General features: G+C 44.7%; 1 protein-coding gene across 6 annotated transcripts in view; it reads right to left on the bottom strand.

Moving 5' to 3' along the window:
• PRRC2B (proline rich coiled-coil 2B) overlaps positions 1–23,248 on the bottom strand; it is a 58,448-nt gene extending 35,200 nt beyond the window's left edge. For all 6 annotated transcript variants that reach the window (XR_006104967.1, XM_042478638.1, XM_042478641.1 and 3 more), the window contains exons 1-12: positions 23,117–23,248; positions 17,586–17,752; positions 13,530–13,707; positions 12,691–12,793; positions 11,998–12,070; positions 11,760–11,903; positions 8,019–8,260; positions 6,510–6,634; positions 5,226–5,368; positions 2,716–2,806; positions 1,383–1,575; positions 211–523 (exon numbers count right to left, since the gene is read on the bottom strand). Coding sequence is in view for 5 of the 6 variants with exons in the window: in XM_042478638.1 (XP_042334572.1) it covers positions 211–523; positions 1,383–1,575; positions 2,716–2,806; positions 5,226–5,368; positions 6,510–6,634; positions 8,019–8,260; positions 11,760–11,903; positions 11,998–12,070; positions 12,691–12,793; positions 13,530–13,707; positions 17,586–17,700 (1,720 nt within the window). In the remaining variant the exon portion in view is untranslated. The remainder of the gene's footprint in view (positions 1–210; positions 524–1,382; positions 1,576–2,715; positions 2,807–5,225; positions 5,369–6,509; positions 6,635–8,018; positions 8,261–11,759; positions 11,904–11,997; positions 12,071–12,690; positions 12,794–13,529; positions 13,708–17,585; positions 17,753–23,116) is intronic.
• Between the last annotated feature and the right edge of the window lie 213 nt (positions 23,249–23,461).

Raw genomic sequence — 23,461 nt, 5'->3', positions numbered from 1 at the left:
ATGTCTGGGGAGTCTCCTGGATCTCCAGATGTTTCAGACTACTACTCCCACAATCCTGTAACTACTGGCGACACTAGCTAAGCCTTTTCAGAATTAAAAGTCCAAAACCTCTACATGGTCAAAGGTTTCCAGTTCCTGTTCCAGAAAGCTGCATCACTTTCAAACTGTTGGGCCTCTGGCAAAAGAGACACAACTGGTAACGTTTCCTACCTCTACGGATCATGTGGCTATTCTCAGGCGCACCATTCTTCTCTGTGGCAGAGGGTCTGGGTTCTTCGTGTTCTGTCTGTTTGTGGTTGTCTCCTCCTTTCTGTGCCATTTTGCATTTTTGGTCCAGTTCTTTCAATTTGGCAGCACAAGCTGCCAGGCGCTCCTCCCGTGCTCGACGCTCCTCCTCCTCTCGCCTCTTCCTGGCACGCTCAACAGCCTCCGACATCTCAGAGTGGATGAATTTCTGCCTCAACGGAAGCTTCTCTTCCTTCTCCTCATAAGACTGCTGCCGGAGGCAAGGTGGTGTAGGTTTCTGGGAGGGGAGAAGGAAGCCAAATGGAGGACAGGACAGTCTACAAAGACAATCCCTCTGCCCGCCCATCCCTAAGCCTCCCAGACCAAGAAGAACACTGTGAATCTGGTGTTCCTGGGAAATGTAAAATACATAGGCTGCCATTCTCTTGGAACATACATTTTTTTTAATGCCTTGCGTTCAAAACTGGATTGAGTAGTTTAACAACATATAAATCCCCTAGGTAGGGGCTGTTATAATGTTACAATGTGAAAGCATATGTTGTACAATGTGTCATGGCTAGATGCTCAGTGGCAGTTTGAGATTGTGAAAAGATATGAAGGCTGGGAATCGACTTTGGGACAGAATTTTTCTCTGTTGCTAACCTGCTTGCACAGTTTCCATAGCTGCTGGGGGGAAATGGGTCACACTTATGCATTTTGAATTTGCTTCTGCACCATATAATCCTCAAGAGCCTCTCTTCCATTGGCCTTAGAAAGCTGGACTACAACCTAGATGCCCTATATAGCAAATCATAGAAATATGCTTGCCAGCCAGGGATAGAATTGGTTGTTTAGGGACTCAGAACTACCACTAGCTGTGAAGAAATGCTAAACTCTATAAGCAAAGGGGCTAGCATGCTTTCCTCTACTGTGTATCAGTCACTGAATCTTCTATCAACAATAAAGTTTTTCAAATAGCAGTAATGTTGGTTTTCAGCACCAAAGCAACTTCTGGGGAGGCATGGAACAACATCCAGCAGGAGAGGTGGATTAGAAATGCTTTAGTACATGAATGAATGAAAAAAAAATTAAGTATTTTTTTTCCTTCAGTAAGCACCACACATGGTCAAGCTAGGTGTACTGGATGCTCAGGTTACCTGATAGTCGGAAAGGGCAGCCCAGCCAGTCCCCTTCTTTGAAGGAGGCAGGGCATCCTGAGCTTTGCGAGGGGGGCGACAGAGGCCTGTCGAGTCGTTCCAGTTCTTTGCTTCCTCTGGGATGTGCCGGGCATCTGTGCTGTCCGCTGAGCTTAAGGAGAGCTGCTGCTGCCGTCTGGGGTCCCAGCTGTTCCTGTCAATGAAAACCTCTTAGTTGTTAAATATGGTACTGTATATGCTTCCAAAATCTGTCTCTCTCACACATATACACCTTTGAGCCATAAGGAGTGCAAATCAACCCAAAGGTCATTGAGTCTCATTTGCTGTTTCTAAGATATTAGCCACAAAGGTCTGATCAACACTTTCAGCAGATTTAGTTGAAGCAGGGGAGAGGGCATCATTCTCCATTCTCCATGCATCTTTGCAAGCTGCCCACCTTCTGCTCTGCCCATCTAACCAGGATCCACCATTCAGTTATGTTGGCTGGGATCTGTGTCTAGTCTCTGGAGCAGCAAAAACCAAGCTTTCTCCTTCCTCAATATGACATCCCTTCAAATATTTAAACATGGCTTTCATGTCATCTCTTAACCTTTTCTTCTCTAGGCTAAGTATATCCACCTCCCTAACCCACTCCTCATAGGGCATTGGTGGCTTCCACACATTTCACCATTTTGGTATATCACCTATGCTTTTTGCTTTTCATTTTCCTTCCACTCTAACTGTTAACATTAATTTTGTCTCCGTATTGCCACATACTGAATAGTATTCTTTCTTGGCTCACGACTTTAGTTTGTTAGGACAGTAAAAAGACATAGTTCCAGGCTTGGACAACTCAATAAATCAGGGCTGGGAATCCTGTCACCTGCAAACAGTTCACAGTCTTGGGACAGCCTGCCAAACCAGCTCCACAAGTGGAACTGTTGCTCCGGAAGATCCCAGTATGGCAATTCTCATTGAAATCAAGGTGCAGCTCTCCCTTAACCATCCACTCCTTTTCATCCTAAAAAAAAATTTGATAACTAGAAGTGAACTTCTGGCCACTGCAGGAATCAATTTCTCTTTTCTTTAAAAAAAAATGCAATCACTGCAGCCACCTGGAAGCTTGCTTACTTCCTTGCTAAACAAACCTCAGAAAGAGAGTCTCTGGATTTTGGGGGGGTGGGGTGGGTTTTTTGGGGGGGTGCTTCCTGCTTTTGGGACAGAGAACATATTTGTTCAATGTAAGGCAGAACATTCTGGCTTGCAGGGCCACAGACAATGGACCATAATGCTGAAGCTACCGCAGGAAGGCTGGCTAAAGGGACAGCTTCTCTGCACCCACAACTTCTCTCACCATTTCTGCCTTCCGTCTTTATGGGTATCTTCCTCATCTTCATCCTCACTGAATTTCAGTTTCTCAGAGTAATCCACTTCATCATGGATACCTGTAACAGCAACAATGATTCAAAAAAAGAGAGAGGCCAGAAGATCAACATTAGCTTTCTGAACAAACTCATCTACCTCTGTAAGTATATCCTACATCTGAACGTTATTTGGGGGGGGGGGGGAATCCTTCTCCACACACCCCAATCAAAGCTTGCTTGGCTTGGCTATGATTTGCCCAAACCAAGAAGGGAGGTAGTGAATTCAAGGGTTCATTTGTACACAAGCATTTGTGGCTTAGGGTAATATGCATGAGTAGTCGAGTGAAAACTTGGAAAAGTTACCTTTTAGGGAGTATGGCCCTAAACAGGCTGTCATAAATTTTTACTCCAATGATGTTGCTATGGGAGGTAAAAAGGTCAACATCAGGGATGTCTCAAATGGAGAATAGGGACAGCATGAGGATGGAGCTTCCACTTGTGGCAGGACTCTGGAGACCTGCTCAGCTTGTCTGCTAAGTCAGTCTCCTTTCCCGGCAGGTGAATAATAATAATAATAATAATAATAATAATAATAATAATAATAATAATAATAATAATTATTATTATTATTATTATTATTATTATTTGTATCCCACTCTTCCCAGAACTGGGACTCAGAATGGCTTTGCAACATTAAAAATACAGTGTGCCCCGTCATACGCGGGCGCAACGTAAGTGGCTTTAAGCTGAAAGCCGTGCTGAAAAAAGGCATGGTACACCCCAGTAGAAGTAATGGGGCACGTGCCCGTGTGCACACACTGCAGGCACACACCCATTATTTTTAATGGGGCTCCAACATACGCGGGATTTCCCTTACACAGGGGGGTGGCTCCGAAACAGATCCCCCACATAAAGGTACAATTAAAAACACAGAAAAAAGTACATTAAAAAGTAATTAAATTATTACAGTATTAAAACAGATTTTCCAGAGTCTAGGGGCAGACACCAAGATGGCCCTCCCTCGTGTCCCCACCAACCGTGTTTGTGATGCTGTTGGGAAGGAGAGAAGAGCCTCTCCAGAATCTGGTCAGGTTCATAGAAGGAGATACGGTCTGCCAAATAGTATGGACCTGAGCCATATAGGGCTTTATAGGTAATAACCAGCACTTTGAATGGTGCCCAGAAATAAACTGGCAACCAATGAAGCTGTTTCAACAGGGGTGTTGGGTGGACTCTAATCTGCCCCTGTTAGCAGCCTGGCAGCAGCTCCTTAAAACCAATTGAGGAGAGGAGCTTCTGTGAGGTGGAAGTTAAAGCAGGGCCCAAAACTTGGGAATACAGGAGGGATTTGAGTTGAATTTCCCTCTTCTTTCTGGCCTGGGGCGTAAAGGCCTTGCAACGAGAACAGGTTAAAACATTATGGCCCTCACCCAGGCAGAGAAGACACTTGGAATGGCTGTCCTGGCTGGACATCTTTCCCTCACATTCCATGCACTTTTTAAAAGAGTGTGAAGCCATAGCAGCTGGCGGACAATACGGCCAGAAATTAGATAAGCCAAAGAGGAGTCAACAGTCCAATCAATACCATAAATCAGAGTCCAAGACAAATCCAAATCACAACTCTGAGGGAAACATCAAATTGAATGAAGGTCAATTCAAAACAGAAACCGAAAGTGAGAGAAACGATTCCAAACAGTTCTTTCAAGCTACTCGCACAGTAGACAAAAGGAACTGAGAAAGAGCAGGAAGACGCTGAGCTTATATAGAGGATGAGCGGAGCAACCACCAAAAAGTCTTCCCTAGCAATTCCAGAAGGTTCCAAAGCTTCCTGCACAAGCGCAGGATGACCCATTTATGTGATTCCCAGAGACCACGAAAGAGAAGAACACCACTCTTTTTACCTAAGGCCTCTCTAGAGTTCTTCCAGTGCAACTCTATGGTCAACATCTGCCAGACGCTGACCACAGAAACATGCAGGAAGACCTACAAATGCCTAACAAAGTGTTTAATGTAGGAATTCCAGCACAACTCTGTGGTCAACTCCTGGCAGAGTTGTGCTGGAGGACCAAGAAATTCCTAGAGAGAAAACATTAATCAAAACTGCAGATAATAAAATCTGCAAAAGTCAAAGCCGCAAATGTGGAGGGGCAACTGTACATAAAAGCAACACTAATTCTAAAAATGGGGATGGCTAATATGGACAGGACTGCAAACAAATATACAGAACCATATTTCAATCAACAGGAAAATAATTACACAGAATAGGTAAACTGTACCAATGAACGTGCAAATTAGGGGAAATGCACAAATTTCAGAAAAGGAAGAAAGTCCCAAATCACTCCAACTGATACAGAACACAGAACTGTGAATAAAACACTGGTGTGATTCAGAGAAACACACACAAATTGAGACTTGGAGATGTCTCTTTATGTGAATTAGAATGTGTGAAAGGAAGAAAGAGCATGCTATTCATAAACCATTAGTGCTATGTGGATTTTACCTGCCCAGCTGTCATCTGCATCATTGTCAAGCTCATCCAGCCCCTTCAGATTCTCTGCATTGATAATGGTGGGTCGAGGGATCCACTCCCCCTGTGGGCGGACAGGACGAGCTGGGCGTGAGATCCCAATTCGGTTTTCTTTTCTGTAGAGAGTAAGAAAAGAATAATTCTGCTGCATGGACCTGGTTAGAAATCCAAGAAATCAAAGAGATGTTCAAAACAAGGGCCAGGATGCTCTAGAACTTGATTCCCAAACTCTGGCTTTCCTAGTATTTTGGACTGCAGCTCCCAGAATCCAAGACTATTGAACCCAAATGGTGTAGTGGTTAAATGCCTGTACTTCAGCCACTCACTCACAAACCACAAGGTTGAGTTCAATACCAGCCAGGGGCTTCAGGTCGACTCAGCCTGGCATCCTTCTGTAGGTCGCTAAAATGAATACCCACTTTGTTGGGGGCAATTAACTTACACTTTGTAAACAGAAGAGGAGTGTGTCCAAAAGTGGGTGACTAAAATAGTGAAGGGTCTGGAAACCATGCCCTATGAGGAATGACTTAGGGAGCTGGGAATGTTTAGCCTGGAATAGAGAAGGTTAAGATGTGGTATGATAGCCCTGTTTAAATATTTGAAGGGGTGTCATATTGAGGAGAGAACAAGCTTGTTTTCTGCTGCTCCACAGAATAGGACCCAGAGCAATGGATGCAAGCTACAGGAAAAGAGATTCCACTCAATATTAGGAGGAGCTGTGTGACACTGGAACACACTCCCTCAGAGTGTGGTGGAGTCTTCTTCTTTGGAGGTTTTTAAACAGAAAATGGATGGTCAATTGTCAGGGGTGCTTTGATTTTGAGTTCCTGCATGACCAAGAGTTGGACTGGATAGACCAGCGGTTCCCAACCTGTGGGTTGGGACTCCTTTGGGGGGTCAAATGACCCTTTTACAGGTGTCGCCAAAGACCATCAGAAAATACATATTTCCAATGTTAGCAATGAAAATAATTGTATGGTTGGGGGTCACCACAACATGAGGAACTGTATTAAAGGGTTGCGGCATTGAGAAGGTTGGGGATCATTGAGATAGACCTTGTAGTCTGTTCCAACTCTATAATACTAAGGTAGACACTCATAAGTATTTATGTCAAAGGAGAGATTTAACCAACAAGAGAAAAAGATTTAAACCTCTTTTCTTTTTCAACTTCCTTCTCTTTTCCATCTTAAGAAAGGCACAAGGTTGCTGATAAAAAGTTCCTGCATCAAGGTCACTACTATGTCACAAGGGCCTTACCCATCTTGGTCGTTGGTCTGATATTGTCTGAAGGGGACACGGGGTTCCAGGCGAAACTGGGGGAGAGGGAAAGAGGACCCATGTTCCAATGATCCAGGGGTCTCAGACGGCTGTTTTGAACACATCTGAAGGAGAAGAGAAAACACAACAAAATGCTCAGCTTCTCTAACACACAGCATTTAACTTAAAATGAAAAGAGGAGCAGGAACACTATAATATTTTGAAAGTTACATAGGAACGCAAGATGCTGTTTTCCAGCAAATCAGACTTAATCCACAAAGAAGCTTTGGATTGCATTCCAGCCCTTTTCTCAAGGCCATTTGGCTATCTCTACCATCACAGCTACACTGCCAGAAAGCAGCAAAAAACAAATGAAAGCATAGATCTGGTTGAAGACCCTTGGGGCTCTTGTTTATGCTTGCACATATTTTTGTATTCTTACTGGCTGTGGCCAAATGTATCAGCTGTATAGTTAAGCTACTTAGGCCCAAAACAGACGGGGGCAGCTTCCAGCTGCTCCAGAGGTGTGCCAAGAAGCCACCCTGGGGCCACACAGAGGCCCATTTAAACCGGCCCAAAACCAGTCCTACTCCTGTTTGGGGCTGCGGGAAGAGGTGCCCTCAGGGCCTCGGTGTGTATTCACCGCAGCTCTGAGGCAATTGGGCTTGGAGCTGCTTCTAGCCACTCTTTCCTGTCCGTCTGCTTCGCCCCTATGTTAAGCAGCTAAGTAAACAACTATCCTGTTCCAACTCCCCCAAATCCAACAGAAAAATCATTCACTTGGGCTCCAACTACTGGCAGAATGGACCTCCCCCCCCCCCCCAATGCAGATGATGCCCAGTAAAGCAGGATTAGGCAAGGGAGTTATAACTGTGGCAAGAGTAGCAGATACAGAATACTGGCCACAAATGCTTATTTCATAACCAAATGGCAAACTTTTCTTCATTTCATCTAAGCAAGACATCAACAGCAGCAAGAAAACTCACTACTAGTAATAGCAAGCCTTTATTTAATTCCTGGCTGAAAAATGGATTTTCCAACACATGAAAACTCCAGCCAGGAAGAATACCAATGAAGAAAATTTTGTGCAGATTTCAGCTAGTATTTGCAGATCCTGAACTGTTTTGGGGAATTATGCATGGAAATGCATATGGATTATTTATTTGCATGTTGGGAATAACATTTTTCACATGAAAATCACTGCTTTTCAGATTGCCATATTAGATTTTTGTAAAGAACCTAAGAATTGCACAAAAATCCAGAAATATTCATTTTCTCCCACACCAGGGGAAAAAACTATGTAAATAATCCATCTTTGCACAAGAGGATAAAACAATTCAATATTTACATCCCTATTCAACAGTGAGAACCACCATATGCATCCCTTTCTTTCTGGAGAACAGATGCAGAAGGGAAGAAAAGGTTTTCAGTAGACAAATGCCATCAAGGCCAAATAAAATCTCACAATGCAACTTGGGTGGTTTGTGTCTTTGGTTTCTGGGGACTTACAAAAGCAGGCAGCATGTCATGGTAGGTTGGTGGCTGGTAAACATTGGCCATAAACTGCGAAGCCCCTTTACGAACAGGCTGAGTCGGGCGGAGGGAGGGCTCCTTCAGGTCGCTGGCATTGGCTGGGGAGGGAGCTCCCTCTCCTGTGCTCAAGGTCTTGCTGCCCGGCTCAGTCAAGGAGGACGTCAGAGATGTGGCAGAGGTTATGTTTCTGCCACCGCCCCCCCTCCAACTTGTGACATCTGGGGAAGGGAAAACAACCACAATTCTAATACAATCATTTTTAATCACCACGTTTGTACATAACTGTATGGCAGACTGCCATTTAATGAATGCTGGTTGCTCTCAAAGGTTAAAACAATTGAAGATCTTGTAGATATTATCATCATTTCTTCTACAGTAAACATTGGTATTTTAGGGAATTAAACAGCTTTCTGAGCAATCATGCTGGCCACATGATCACAGAGTACTCTCTGACAATGCTGGCTCTTCGGCTTCGTAAAGGAGATGAGCACCGCCCCCTATGGTCAGACACGACTTGACAACCTTGTCAACGGGGAATACCTTTATCTTTATAGAACAGAGGATGATGATGAAATTGTAGTTTTACTATTGTATGGACAAGATGTTAACTCTGAATGTGGCACACATTTGTAGTCTCCCATGCTGGAAAAACAATTTAAATGAAAATACTGTTCCTTGACTTTTACTGTCTTGATTTTTCATAGTCATTGGTGTTTGTGTATTTAGGTGGTGTAACTTGTTCCTTGTATGATTATGACACTTTCCATGGATTTAATGCTTTACAGTCAACCCTTGACATTCACGGGGGTAGGGGCACAAGACCCCCGTGAAAGTCAAAATTTGCGAATAAAGGGGGGGAGGGAGAGCAGTGCATGCATGTGCACCCCTATCTACCTTCTGAAGCCTCAAACAGCTCTAGCAAGCTCTCTGAAGTGCTGGAAGGGCAGGGGACCATACTTTCATGGCTCCCTCCTTCCTTTCCAAGGATTCAGGGAGCTCCAGATGCTCTCTGAAGCCTTGGAACGGCAGGAAGGAGGGCGTGTTTGCTTTCCCAAACCCCTTCCCAAAGCAAGAAAAGCAAATTTCCCCACAAAGCTCCCTGTCCTTGAACCTAAAGGGTGATCAACAATGGCTCCTTTTCATCCTGGAGAGAAGTGACCAGTGGGTTCCAGAGGGTTCTGTCCCAGGCCCAGTGCTATTCAACATCTTTATCAATGACTTGGATGACAGAATTGAGGGCATACTTATCAAATTTGCAGATGACATCAAATTAGAAGGAGTAGCTAATACCCCAGAGGACAGGATCAAAATTCAAAAGGGTCTGAATAATTAGAAAGCTGGGCCAAAGCTAATAAAATGATATTCAACACAGAAAAAATGTAAGGTACTGCACTTAAGGCAGAAAAATGAAATGCATAGATATAGGATGGGGGACATCTAGCATATGGAGACTTCATGTAAAAGGGATCTAGGAGTCCAAGTAGACCAAAGGTTGAACATGACCTAAAAAGGTCAATGCAATTTTAGACTGCATCAATAGAATGTAGTGTTTAGATCAAGGAAAGTAATAGTGCCAAACTATTCTGCTTTGGAACAAACTCCCTCGGAGTGTAGTGGAGTCTCCTTCCTTAGAGGTCTTTAAACAGAGGCTGGATGGCCAACTGTCAGGTATGCTTTGATTTAGATTTCCTGCATGGCAGAATGGGGTTGGACTGGATGACCCTTATGGTCTCTTCCAACTCTATGGTTCTATGTACTGATACATAATATTTCTGTTAAGGTGCCTATCTTTACTTGCATTTCAAAATAAAGCAAAATATTTTCTAGATAAAAAACTACATTGTTGGATCTTCGACCAGGGTTCAAATCCTTTAGTTCTCCGCAGTTGCAGAGAAAATTCAAGAGATGATGTGTCAGCCATGAGGGGACACAGGAGCAAAACAGGTAGTTTGTCCATCTTACAGGATTCTGACCTGGAATCTGTTTACATTATACAATTACAGAACTATAATTCCACTTTAACTGGCATGGGCCCGTTACAGACCGCCCAAAAGGGGCGGTCTCGGGCCGCTGCCGGTTGCAGCGTGCAGGAGTCACAGCAGCCAAACCGTGCGACTCCTCCGCGCTCCAAAGGTGCGTGAAAATCACGCTTTCCGGCAACCTAGAAGAGACGCCGCAAGTGCCAAAGCGCGCCCTTGCGGCGTCACTTCCGGGCTGCGACGTGCAGACACAGAGCATCCGCTACGTTAAAATGGCGGCAGCCGTGTGGAACGGCCGCCGCCATTTGTTACGGACTCTGTCCGTAATAGGGTAAGGGGTGTCTGGAAGAGACGCCCCTTTTTCAAAATGGGACGTCCTAAGGACGTCCCTTATGACGGTGTGTAACTTGCCATGGTTCCATCTGACACACTCCTGCAACTTCCCATTTATGTAGGGGTACCTCTCTCAACCAGAGAGCTCTAGAGTCTCACCAAACTACAAACCACAGAATTCCATAGGATACAGCCAGCCAGGACAGTTAAAGTGAAATCACAGTGCTCCTATTGTATGGTGTGAAAAGCACCTTCTGAAGGGAAATATGAGGTAAAACATAGCAATAGCAAGTACATTTCTATACTGCTTATCAGTGCACTTAAGCACTCCTTAAGTGGTTTTACAAAGTCTAAGCTAATTGCCCCCAACAATCTGGGTAGTCATTTTAGCGACCTCTTTGGAAGGATGCAAGACTGAGTTGAGCTTGAGCCCTTTCGTTGGTATTGAACTCGCAAACTTATGGTTTGTGAGTGAGTGGCTGAAGTACAGGCATTTAACTACTGCGCCACCAGGGCTCCTTGCAGAGGATCAGACCAGAAAGTGGCTCTTATCTCTCTGGCCTGTCAACAACTCCACACTTCTCACCCCTGGTTCAGCTTCCAAGAAACTCCCCAGATCAGACTACCTCTTGCTTTCAAAGGCAAACAGCCTTTTATCACCTCCTGCCCAGCTGATACTGAATTCCTGTTTTTCTCTGTCACTTTTTCATGGATGCTCAAGACATCAAACCTTCATCTCTGCTGTAAGTGGCAAGCAGGTAGGCCTGTGGCTGCTGTCCTACCAACAAGGCAAATGGCTCTCATGCAACATTCTTTCTCTCCCCCATCCACTGGCACCCCACAAGACCCACTTGGCTTCTGGTTCATACGCTAAGCAGGAACTACTTACAGATAGGGTAGCCAAAACGAAAACTGCATAGGGCTCTTATATCGTTGGCCCTCCTAATCCAGAAGTCATCCATGAAGTTATCCACGAAGTCAACCAGCCATGGCATGAAATATTTGTAAAAATATAAATTCCAAAAAGCAAAGCCTGACTTTGCCATTTTCTATAAGGAACACCATTTTAGCATATGACTTGAGCATCCACAGATTTTGGTATCCACCGAGGGGGGAGGGGCAAAACTCCAACAGATACCAAGGGCCCACCTTTAATGATTGTGCAGAAGAGTAATTTCCAAAAATGTTGTTTCATATCTGGTTACATGACAATCAAGACCTGCTCCACACAACCATTAAAAGTACAGGAACCCTTTCCAGTTTGCAATCTGGCAACCCTACTACAAGACATGACACACAAACAAAATGGGATGGGTGAGGCTTAGGGTATTTCAGTGTGTGTGTGAACATCTGGGAGAAGGCAGAGGAGGCAAGAGCCCCACCCCTGCAAGTAGCTTTAACATACTCTGGGGGCGGAGGCTTGGTCCGGGCCCATACGACGGATCTAAGACGCCCTTTTCTTTGCCAGCCTTGTCCTGCTCGCCGGCTGCTTTCAGCGTCGGAAATTCCTCGGGAGAGAAGGATAACAGTCGGTTTGAGGCCCTTGAACCTGCCAGAAAGACAGAAGGACACCAAATGAGTGAGTGAGACTGAAAAAAGAGCCACCTCTATTCCTCCAACATACACAGACATCTTTTACTCACCACCTTCTTGTCCTGCTGGCCTTCCATTCAGCTGTGCCCATGACTTTGGTCCACCTGGCGCTAAATTTGTACTCTGTAGAAGAGAAAAATTGAACAGTTCATTTTAATTTGCATTTCTAAGTAAGCTCAGCTACAGAGATTCTCTCAACTAGGATGCTCCTCAAAGAGCACATACTGCTGACATGGTCTCCTGCAAGCTGACTGATTATACGTAATACAAGAATGGGGAACACCCAGTTTTTGAGGTTGCATTCAACACCTTTACCCCAACCTTCCCAGGACCACACTGCCTAACCCTAGGGCTGCCACTGAAATTACCACAATCACCACAGTTCTTTGCCAAAAGTCTGCATCAAATGTAGAGTCAACTCTTGTGTCTATCACCACACAACTCCAGAGCATCTAAAGCCCACTCTTTTCCTAGCAGAAGGGTACAGGCTGTCCTCACTGTGTGTTCTACTGACAGGTGTGTGTGTGTGTGGGGGGGGGGTGTCTTAGTAAGCCAGAGATGGCCAGAAGGCCACACGTTACTCATCTTTGTTGTGGTAAGTAAATGTAACTGCCCAACTCAGAGGCACCGTCCTTCTAGGGAAGTGTTGGAAGACCAGCAATTGTGACAGGCTCCTTTCCCAGAGCCCCTAAAAGAAAGAAGAAGCTAGCAGGACCACTTACTAGCAGGCAACCAGCACCCACCTCCTGACTGATTGATTGTGTCAGTTTCTGTAAACTGGAGGCAGATTTCTGCAAATCCTGCTGCTGCAGCGACTCCTGCGGCTGTACTACCGTGGCACTGGAACTGGAGGAAGGAAAACAGTATAATGAAGATTGGCCAGCTGCACAGGTGACCAGAGGCAGGCCTCAGGTTCTGCCATCTGAGAATTACATGATGAAGAGGGCTAAATACACAAGCCTGCATGAATAAATGAGAATTTAAGGGAAGCCAAATTGTACATAATGGAGGGGAAAATATTTGAATTACATACTTAGAAATTTTGCACACTAAAAAGTGAACATATATTTATTTATACTAAATAATTCTGCTTAGTAATGAGGAATGAGAAGGAAAGGGAATCAAAACTATATCACAGAGTTTCAGTAACTGTTACCTACATATTTTCAAGTCTTTGTAGCCTTAAGAACTACAAACGTTTTAACTGGAAAAATAAAAAACTGATATTGCAGGAATGCTGAATAACAGATTCAGTATTTTTGTGATATCAATTTTTCTTTTTATATAAACTCTGCCTCCATATATAGGCCAGAATGCTAGAAAGTCAAGGTCAAAGACAAGAGCGCTTCAGAATATTTTTTAACATGCACAAGAGATCACACAAAAAAATAGAAGGGCTGTCTGAAACTTGCTAGAATGGAAGTAATAAAGACCCAGAAAAGAGGTCTGTATAAAAACATACCGAGAAACGTGGGGGGGGTGTGTGAAAATGGAGGGGTGCTAGAACCAAATCTGCCTGGTTTGCCTCTGAAGAAAGGCCATGCCTAGCCCATTAAGATGAAGAGATAAACACCCTTCCTACCTCTTTTGGTCTGGGGGGTCCTGCTTGTTTGCCCATCCTGTACCGTCCTTCGGTACAATTATGATATTGGGGTCGTTTCCTTTGTTTTCAGATTTCAAACTTGGCAAGTTGGCAGGAGGTGGCATGCGCCGTGCAGCAGCAACTTTCCCAAGACTCTGTAAGCCATGTCTAGGAATAACTGGTCAGGGGGAAGGCAGAGAGAAAGAAACAACTGTTAATGAGAATGGGTTGATCTCACCTCTGAATTTGTAACTACAAAAGTCCACATGCCTCCCTCTTCTTGGGCTGAGCATTCATAACTTCAAGCTGCCAAAGTCCCCTGGTGCCTGGTGTATGTCCCTTTACATTGCTGGAGGAGGGGTGCACAGGATGGATTGTTCCTGAATTAAATTGATTAAAAATATAGGCATGCCTCGGTTAACAAAGCCTCTTGATAAATAAGTTCTTTTTTGCAATGTCTTTTGATACCAGTCCAGCCCCTTTTCACCTTTGCCCTCTGTCTAGTTGGATTTTTTTTCCTTTTAAGCAGCATCAGCATTGAAAGGATGATGAAGAAGGGCTGGAGAAACACTTTCAGTGTCAGGTTGCAGCAGCAATGTCTGCAGCAAACAATGCAATAATAGCTTTAGCTGGGAAAAACAAGATTCTGTTCTACCCAATTGCTCTACCCAAGCCTACTGTAGCTGCATATACCTGCCTATCACAGACCTTCCCAACAAGGTAAACAGCAGCTGCTACCTGTATCCCTTATTGAGCATACGTGAACAGTAAAACACAGAGAGAAAGGGGGACACCAGATAACCTCGTCAGCTAAGTGCCAGCATGTAATATAAACAGCAATCTAGTGTGTGAGCATCTAGGGGAGGGCCTAGGATCAAGAAATTAAATAGGAGAGCAACTGATTGAATTTGCAAAGGCCAACCATTTGTTCACTGTGAACAAATTCTTCAGGCAACCAAAGAGGTGACTGTGTATACAAACATTACCTAATGGCCAAGAGTGGGGATGCTATATGAACAGCAGGGAAACACCAATACATGACCAAGTAAAAATAAAAAGATGACAGAAACAATACATTGAAGAACTATATAGAGAGGACCCTTCCTATATGTGGGGGATCTGTTCCAGACCCCCGCCCCCACGTAAAGGGAAAAACATGTATGCTCAAGCCCCATTTAAAACAATGGGTGCACGCTCCTCGTGTGGCGGGGAGCATATGTGGCTGGCATGCATGCGCACCATTGTTTTAAATAGGGCTTGCCTTCCATGTAAGGTTAAAGCCACGTATGGTGCGCCTGCATATGGTGCAGGCAGACTAATAATCAAATCCGCCAAGGTCAAAGCCCTGAATGTGGAGGGCGAACAGTAATATTTTTTCTGTAGTAAAATTTGTTAAAGCTATTTCTGCTAATGATAGTAAAAAAATGGGTTGGGGGTATTTGTCTTCCCTCCTGTCCATACTGATTTTTATAAGTTCAGGGCTTCATTTTGTGATATATTGGTGTAAAGTGATCTCACATCCATGGATCTGGATATGTCATTTCCTGTTATCTTTTGGAGTATTATTTTATTTATATAGTCTATGCTATCCCTTATATAAGACTGTACAAGGTATAAAAAGCTTGAAGAAATAATCCACAAATTGTGCCCATGATTCCAAAACTGTCTACCTGGGGGAGGATATGTACCTTTATCAATTTTTGTAGAACATAGAAGAGTGAGGTCCTGGGGTTAGTTTTCATTAGAAAGTTGTGTTCTTTTCTGTAATATACCCCAAGATAGCCCCTCCCCCAGACCCTCCACTACTATAATAATCCTAACAATATCTTCTAAGTGATGTTTGTACATGCCACATATGTATACCTATCAGATAACTGGCAAAAAATGTGCTATCCTGTATCAAAATAGCACTCCCTTATCTGTTTCCTTGATGGCTACAGAATTGTCTGCTGCCAATGCTCGAAGAACTGATCTCTCTCCCACTCATACTGTTCCAAGATTTGGCTTTGGTCTGATCAGTCACAGCATTAGAAGGGGGACCAAGGTACTAAGTCCAATCCCACGCTCAGTGCAAGAAATCTAGCTAGACTAGAGCATCTTCAGCAGGGAGTTGTCCAGCCTCTTTCTAAAGACATTCAAAGGAGAGCCCACCACCACTCCAGGCAATTGATCCCATTGCCAAACAGCTTTCTGTTGTTGTGTGCCTTCAAGTTATTTCTGATGTACAGTGGCCCTAAGGCGAATATACCATCATGGAGTTTTCTTGGCAAGATTCATTCGGAGGGTTTTTTATTGCCTTGCCTTTCACTGAGGCTGAAAGAGTGTGACTTACCAAAGGTCACCCAGTGGGTCTCCAAGGGTTAGTGGGGATTCAAACCCTGCTCTCCACAATCATAATCCAGCACTCTAACCACTACCCCACACTGGCTCCTGTACAATATTGTATTTTAAAATGCTTCAGACTAAAAATTTAAAAAGCAGCCTAAATACGCTAAAGGCACAAGATCCCATCTGATCTGGAAAGCTAAGTGGGATCATCCTTGGTTAATACTTGGAGGTCTCCCAATTTATACAAGGTGCAAGAGGTTATATTTTAGAGGAAGGAATCGGCAAAACCACCTCTGGGTAATCCTTGCCTAAGAAAACCCTATGAAATACATGGCATCATCAGAAGTTGACAGTCAATCTGAAGGCACATACACACCCACAACTGGTCGTACCATGGAAAACCTCATTCCCTTGTTCAACTGACATCTACCCTCCTGTACATTGAAACCATTACATCTGGCCCTGCCCCCTTCAGACTTTTCTTCACCAAACTGAACATGCTCATCTCCCTCAACCCTTCTCTTATCATCATTGCTGCACTTCTCTGAATTCATTCCAACTTCTCTACAACCTTCTTAAAATGAAAGAAACTGCTTTAATTCTGTAGTGAAGCTACATCCATAGCTATGTAAGTCTGCACCAGTAAGACAGGGAATCTTATGGCACCTTTAAGACTAACTGAAAGAAAGAAGCTGGTAGCATAAAGCTTTCACATTTGATAATAATAATAATAATAATAATAATAATAATAATAGTATTTATTTATATTCCACTTTTTCGCAAAGGAATCAAAGCAGATTACAGCAATATACAGTTGAAGCATCATATAATTAAAAAATTACAATTTAAAAACCCAAAACCCCAACCCTCCCCCCAATCATAAAAACTTAATCAAGCCATAAAAAGGATTAAACAACAACAAAATTTAAAACATTCCAATGCGAATAGATTAACACTGCTGGCAAATTGGCGCATGAAATGAGTCTTCTCCTAGAGGAAGGGAGAGGACGGAGGCGAGGATGTCACTCAGATTCTGATATTAGTATCGATAGAGGGGGAGAGAATCTAATGGATATAGTCTAGTCTGGAAAGGCCTGCCAGAAGAGATCTGTCTTAATAGCCTTTTTAAAGGCTTCCAAGGTGGTGATATGATGGATCTCATCTGGCAGGTCATTCCAGAGCCAGAGAAAATAGACTTAGGTCTATAGAAGCATGTGCTGCCAACTTCTTTCTTTTTCTGAGGCCTGAAACAGACAGGGCAAAAGGAGTGCAGACATGTGCCCCTGATGCAGCCAGAAGCTGCTGATGCTACCTACAGTGGCCCAAGGGCACTAGCAAAAGGAGTGGTTTAAGACCACTCTTTGCCGGTGACCCGTTTGAGACTGAAGCAGTGGCCTGCTTTCAGAGCAGGCCGTCTGGTTGACGCAGTCCCCAGCCGATTGCAGGGCGAAAGCAGCTGAAGCAGCCTGAGGCCACTCAAAGCCAGTCTGTTTTGCCCCTCAGTCTCAAAGATGCTACAAAATTTCTTTGCTTCTTAAAATAAGGTGCCCAGAACTGAATGAAAAATTCCAAATGAGGCCTAACTATTGCAGAATACAATAGAACTATTACTTCTTCTGTCTTGGACATGTTCATACACAGAAGACCACACAACAATGAAAAAGGCTCTAGGCCTCTGTTGATTGCCTCACTCCACACATCACAGATGGTGACTCAACACTGCCTTACCTGTAGTTCTGATAGCTTCTACTGACTTTCCCTTATACTTATCAAACAGGCTGAGAGTCGAGTACTTGCTTTTCCCATCCTTTCCCTTGGTTATTTGCCCCAAACGATCGGACATTGCGATGAAAGGTCATCGAGTAAGGAAATTCTCTGCACCGCTCCCGATCTGCCTGTTGAAGGACAGACACACACAAAAAGAGCGCATGAGAAAACATGTTTCATATTTTCATGAAAACAGAAGACCAAAATGATCCCCATGATGTATTTTGGATGTAGGATGCTGGCATATAGCCAGAGTGAAAGGACATCCTCATGCAAGCAATTATAAACTGACACATTCCAAAAGATATATCAGAAAATAAGATTGGGGTTCAACAGAAGTCACTTTACCACAATTTGGAATCCACTTAAGAGATGTACACATAGGAAGGGGGCACAAATAATAAGGATGCTTTAGGCTGATACAACTAAATTAATAGGCTGAAAACTGCTACCTCACCATACACACACAAAAATTAGTTTAGTCTTTTTAAGACAACTACAATGGATTCAGCAAGATATCTTCCTGGGAATTTTAGGAAATTGGAAGAAATGAGCTGTGTGGATTTTCTGTCTCAGATGTTCAAATGAGTTGCGTTAATCCTTAAGTTTTTGACTCCAAACAGTCATATGTAATTTGACAAGGGTTTTTCCCCCTCAAAAGTTAGCTGACTGACTGGGCCGATTAGATCTCTCTATATCTTTATATGAGAAAAGGTAACCATTCTTTGCGGGGGGGGGGGGGGGGGAGGAAGGAAGCATTTACTTTCTTTGTTTTCAATTTTGAAAGATCTATGGAACAGCATAACATTCCAGACTTTTGTGCTCTGACAGAGGGCAGAGGAGGGCCTTTTCTGTTGTGGTTCCATCATGTGGAATGGCCACAACCTACTGGAGTGGTAGGCCGGAAAAAGATTGGCCTTCTGCGGTTTGTTGCCTGCTTGTAGAAGGGCTTTGTTTTTCCTACCTATCTGGAGTGAATAGGAGGAGCACAACCCAAACTACAAGAGATGTACTTCCTTATCTAGTGGGAAATAGGGGGACCCTCAGTGTTGGGTATACGTATTTGTTCATTCTGGAATTTTCCTAGTTGTTACGTCTATTAGTTGCCTTTGTTCTTAAAAACCCTATGACAGTAATGGCAACCTTTTTAGAGACTGTGTGCCCAAACTGCAACCCAAAACCCATTTATTTATTGGAAAGTGCCATGTCCCTCTGGCTTTCTAGTAACAAACTCTGTTCTGAGGTGATGGTGTGTGTGCCCACAGAGAGGGCTCTAAGGGCCATTTCTGGCACTCACGCCATAGGTTCGCCACCAATGCCCTATGATGAGACTATCCAAAATGAAGCAAGAAGAGATAGTGCTGGAAGATGAGACTGCCAGCTCGTAAGGCACTCGGCAAGGTACTGGGAAAAAGCAGAGGACAAGTAGTGCTGTGGCAAATGATGCAACTGGGCTCAAGCTGAAACCATGTTCAGTTGCTGGTATATGCATAATTGTTGTTGTGTGCCTTCAAGTCATTTCTAGCTTATGGCTTGACTTGGTAAGGGGCTTTCTTGGCAAAATAAACTAGAGAAGTGGAACAGTCTGGCCATCTAGGGATGACCTGTCCTATTATGATCTGGTCCAGATACCCAGATTTTCAGGTAAAGCATTCCTGGCGATGCCATCAGCTTCAGAGCTTCATGGGAAGGTGGGAGTGGGAGTTCTCGTGTGATGATCCAGACTGTGGAAGACCTTCCCCTTGGAAGTAGTGCACCCTCGCCTTACGCGAGGGATCCGTTCTGAATGCCCCTACAAGGCAAATTCTGTGTAAAATCAATCCCCATTCATTTCATTAGGACATGTCACTGTGACACGCCACATACCACGGGCACGCACCCCATTCATGATATTAGGGCTTGCCATACGCGTGACCTCAAGTCTGCACATGCAGCACAGGCGCACTGTATGACTGACTCTAACTCTCATTGCTTCCTGGAAGGATGCGTTGCCCTATTCTGGTGGGAGTTGATTCTGATGTTGTTTGTTAATGGTTTTATTGTTTAATTGGCTTTCGTGATTTGTGTTTTTTAATGGAAAAGCAGGATAAACATATAACAAATAAAATCAATTATCTTGTGCAATCAAAGACAGCAACAGTACTCATAATTCTCTTGCAATTTCCTATAAACCTTTTCTTCCTGCATCAGACCAATAGTCTATCAAATTCAGCATCCTCTTTCTGACACAGAGATGCCGCCAAGAAACCCATGATCAGAAAAATGAAGATACCAGTCACTGTAGTTTGTCTCTAACAAAGGTTAGATAGATATACTGCGGAAATAATCCAATTTGAGACCGCTTTAACTATTCTGGCTCATTGCAGAGGGCCAACTGTACTCCTTTGCAATTTCAAAGTAGAACCCACAACAGCTTTTTGTGGCAGGAGGGAAGAGAAGGAGAAGATGGAGAGATTGGCAACCTCTCCCTCATGAAGATGTGCTCTATACTGATGTCCCATTAATGGGAACCCTTAATAAGCTTCCAGTAAACCCTGAGATCTGCATTACCTTAGCTCCTGATCCTCAAAACACAAGAAGCCACCTCTAGAGCAGTGAATGTCAACTTTTACTTCTACAGATGTTTTGGACATCAGCTCCAGAACCATCACTGACCATGCTGGTGGAGGATGTACAAAACAGCTGAAGGATCAAAAGTTGAGAAACTCTGGAGATGAAATGCACCATAACACTGAACAGGGAAAAAAAAGGCCTGCATCGCTTTTGCATGAGGGCACCTGTCAGGAAATTCAGAATATGAAGTATTTTTACATCACTGTCTTAAAAACATTACTGACATGGTGTACCACCATCACTCTTTCTGCACTAGTCAAAGAAATGTAAATTTGACAGAGGGACAGTTGCAAAGCACATTGACTATTAGAAAATGAAATGGAGAAGGGAGACAGTTAGGAGTTGATAGAATGTAAGAGTTAAATGTTGGAATCGAGCATTTGGAAGATACCAGGTTCTAACCCTGAGCCACGAAACTCAACAGGTGGCCTTGGATCTGTCACTCTCTCACAGCCTCTCACAGGGTTGTTTCAAGGGTGAAGTGGGAAGGAAGGGACCCATGCATGCCATGTTGGGTTCACTGAAGGGAAGCAGAATTATAGAATCATAGAGTTGGAAGAGACTGCAAGGGCCATCCAGTCCAACCCCATTCTGCCATGCAGGAACTCTCAATCAAAGCATCCCCATTGACAGATGGCCATCCAGCCTGTGTTTAAAGACCTCCAAAGAAGGAGACTCCACTACACTCCGAGGAAGGAGTGTGTTCCACTGTTGAACAGCCCTGACTGTCATTAAGTTCCTCCTAATGTTGAGGTGGAATCTCTTTTCTGTAGTTTGCATCCATTCTTCCGTGTCCTGTTCTCTGGAGCAGCAGAAAACAAGCTCGCTCCCTCCTCAATATGACATCCCTTCAAGTATTTAAACAGGGCTATCATATCACCTCTTAACCTTCTCTTCTCCAGGCTAAACATACCCAACTCCCTATATCATTCCTCATAGGGCATGGTTTCCAGAGCCTTCACCATTTTAGTCATCCTCCTTTGCACATGCTCCAGTTTCTCAACATCCTTTTTGAACTGTGGTGCCCAGAACTGGACATGAAAGTACATTAACACCTGGTACATAAACAAACAGTATCTCTTTGTGTAAAGATAGACATGCTACTAGGATGTAGCAGTACCTGGCTTTTGGTCAGAAATGGAGAATTGTCAAAGCCACAAATTGTAAAACTTTTTTGTTTGTTTGTCTAATAAACAAGCAGCATCTGAACATGCATGCGCCCCGAGCGAGCTGCGAAGACAGAGCATCCTCAAGACAGATCCAGGTGAGAACACATCTCTATGCTTTGGAGAAAGAAAGCAGAGTTTGCTGGTGTTTATATGCAGCTTTAGAGAGCCACAGCTTTCAATTTTACCGGTGGCTTTTCAATGTGAAAGGCTTAGAAACAGGGCGTGAAATCTTGATTCCAGTAGAAATCAATGTAGATCAATGTGGTCATTGGAGAACTAATGTAACTTCCAGGGAAAAGTGAGCAGTCCCAAAATCCTTCCAACATTCATGCTACCTGTTAGAAGCTCCTGTCAAAGGACTTAAAAAGCACCCTTAAATTTGGGACAAAACCCCTGAAAACAAAGAATGCCTCCACATTTACACCTCTCAGCTTCTCTTATGGCCCCTTAAAGACTTTAGCAAGCAATAACAGCATGTTGCAGAATCACTATGCGCTACAAGGCTCCAAATCCTGACTTCCAGTCGTGCCAAAAGAAAGCCATTGAAAGTGGAGTTGTGAATGCGACACGAGGAGAGCATCCCGGAGGCACATCCGCACACAACCAGCTTCCCAAATGTTATGCTAGTCTTTGACCATAATAAAATATATTCTATTCCCAAGTGTCCTAAGAATGATCATGAAACCATGCAACACTAATCTGGGGGGAAATGGAACCAAAGCTTCCACAAAGTATGTCAGGAAGGAGGCTGCTAACTACCTCCTGACAGTCAGGGCTGTTTGACAGTGGAGCATAATGGAGTCCCCTTCCTTCAAACATCTGTCAATGGGGATGCTTTGACGGAGAGTTCCTGCATGGCAGAATAAAGGGGTTGGACTGGATCAGGGCCCTTCTTGGGGTCTCTCCCAACTCTAGGATCCTGTGGTTCTAACCATGTATGCAGAAATTGAAATGTCGTGTTCTGCTAAAAGCAGATTCAAAATGTCAGTCCAACCCAGAGACAAAACAGCCAAACAACACACTGCTGTCATTGCCTTGCCTTGTGCTGAAGCACGCACTGCCCCAGGAGTGTGTTTTGCACACAGCAGAGGGACACGGGAATGTGGGTCTGACTGATGCCTCTGAGGGCCACTGAGGGCCACTGAGGGCCAGGGCTTAATGTCTAACTCCCCTCCAAAGGGGAAAACCCCTAACAGACAAAGCCTGGGCCAGAATCCTCTCCATGGCGCCCTGGGCCTAAAGAGGCCTCCATTTCCCCACTGAAGAGGCCTGGCTTCCCAGACTCGCAGCCTTCCCTCGGAGAGGAGGCCTGGCGCCCCTCGCAGCCAAAACAATGGCAGCCCGAGGAGGAGGAGGGCCTCGCCGAAAGGAGCCAGCCCCGGTCGGACAAAATGGCAGCAGAGGCAGCGGAGCCGGGGCCTTGGGCGAAGGCGAGGCCTCTCCTGCTCCGGGGCCCAAGAGGCCTGGCCCTCCGTGGCTCAAAGGGCCCATCCTCCGGGGCCTTGGCAGCCGAGGGCCCCGTCCCTCCTTCCTTCCTTCCCCTCCAGAGGCCGGGGAGAACCAACGCCCACCGAGGAAACAAACCCGGGAAGGAAGGAGGCGGAGGCCGTTTGTGGCTAAGGACTAAGGAGGCGCGGGCCTCGGTCTCCATTTTGAGACTGCCCGGCTCCCTCCCTGGCTCCCTCTCGGCCCCGAGGGCCCCAGACCCACCTGTGATGGTTGAGGGGCGCCTGGGGTCCGGGGCGGCGGAGGATGGCGGCGGATTGCGAGGCGGCGGCGTCGGCGGGGGAAGGATGCTCTCTGTCTGTGTGTCTCGGGCGGCGTCTTTCTCGGCCTCTGCTGCTTGGCTCCGCCTCCGTCTCCAGCGAGACTCGAGGCCTGCCCTGCTGCTGTCAATCCCCGGCCTGGAGTGGAGGGCTCAGCCGAGGAGGGAGGCGGGACAGCGGCCTCTTCCGAGACCTCCGGGGAAAGCAAGGGACACAAATGTTTCTTGTCTTTTAGGTTCAAATCAATCTCGAGTTTCACTTGGAATTTAATGTTTAATATCTCAATTAT

This window comes from Sceloporus undulatus, chromosome 7, assembly GCF_019175285.1.
Source record: "Sceloporus undulatus isolate JIND9_A2432 ecotype Alabama chromosome 7, SceUnd_v1.1, whole genome shotgun sequence".
NCBI lineage: Eukaryota > Metazoa > Chordata > Lepidosauria > Squamata > Phrynosomatidae > Sceloporus > Sceloporus undulatus.
This window is presented reverse-complemented; position numbering and strand designations above follow the sequence as displayed.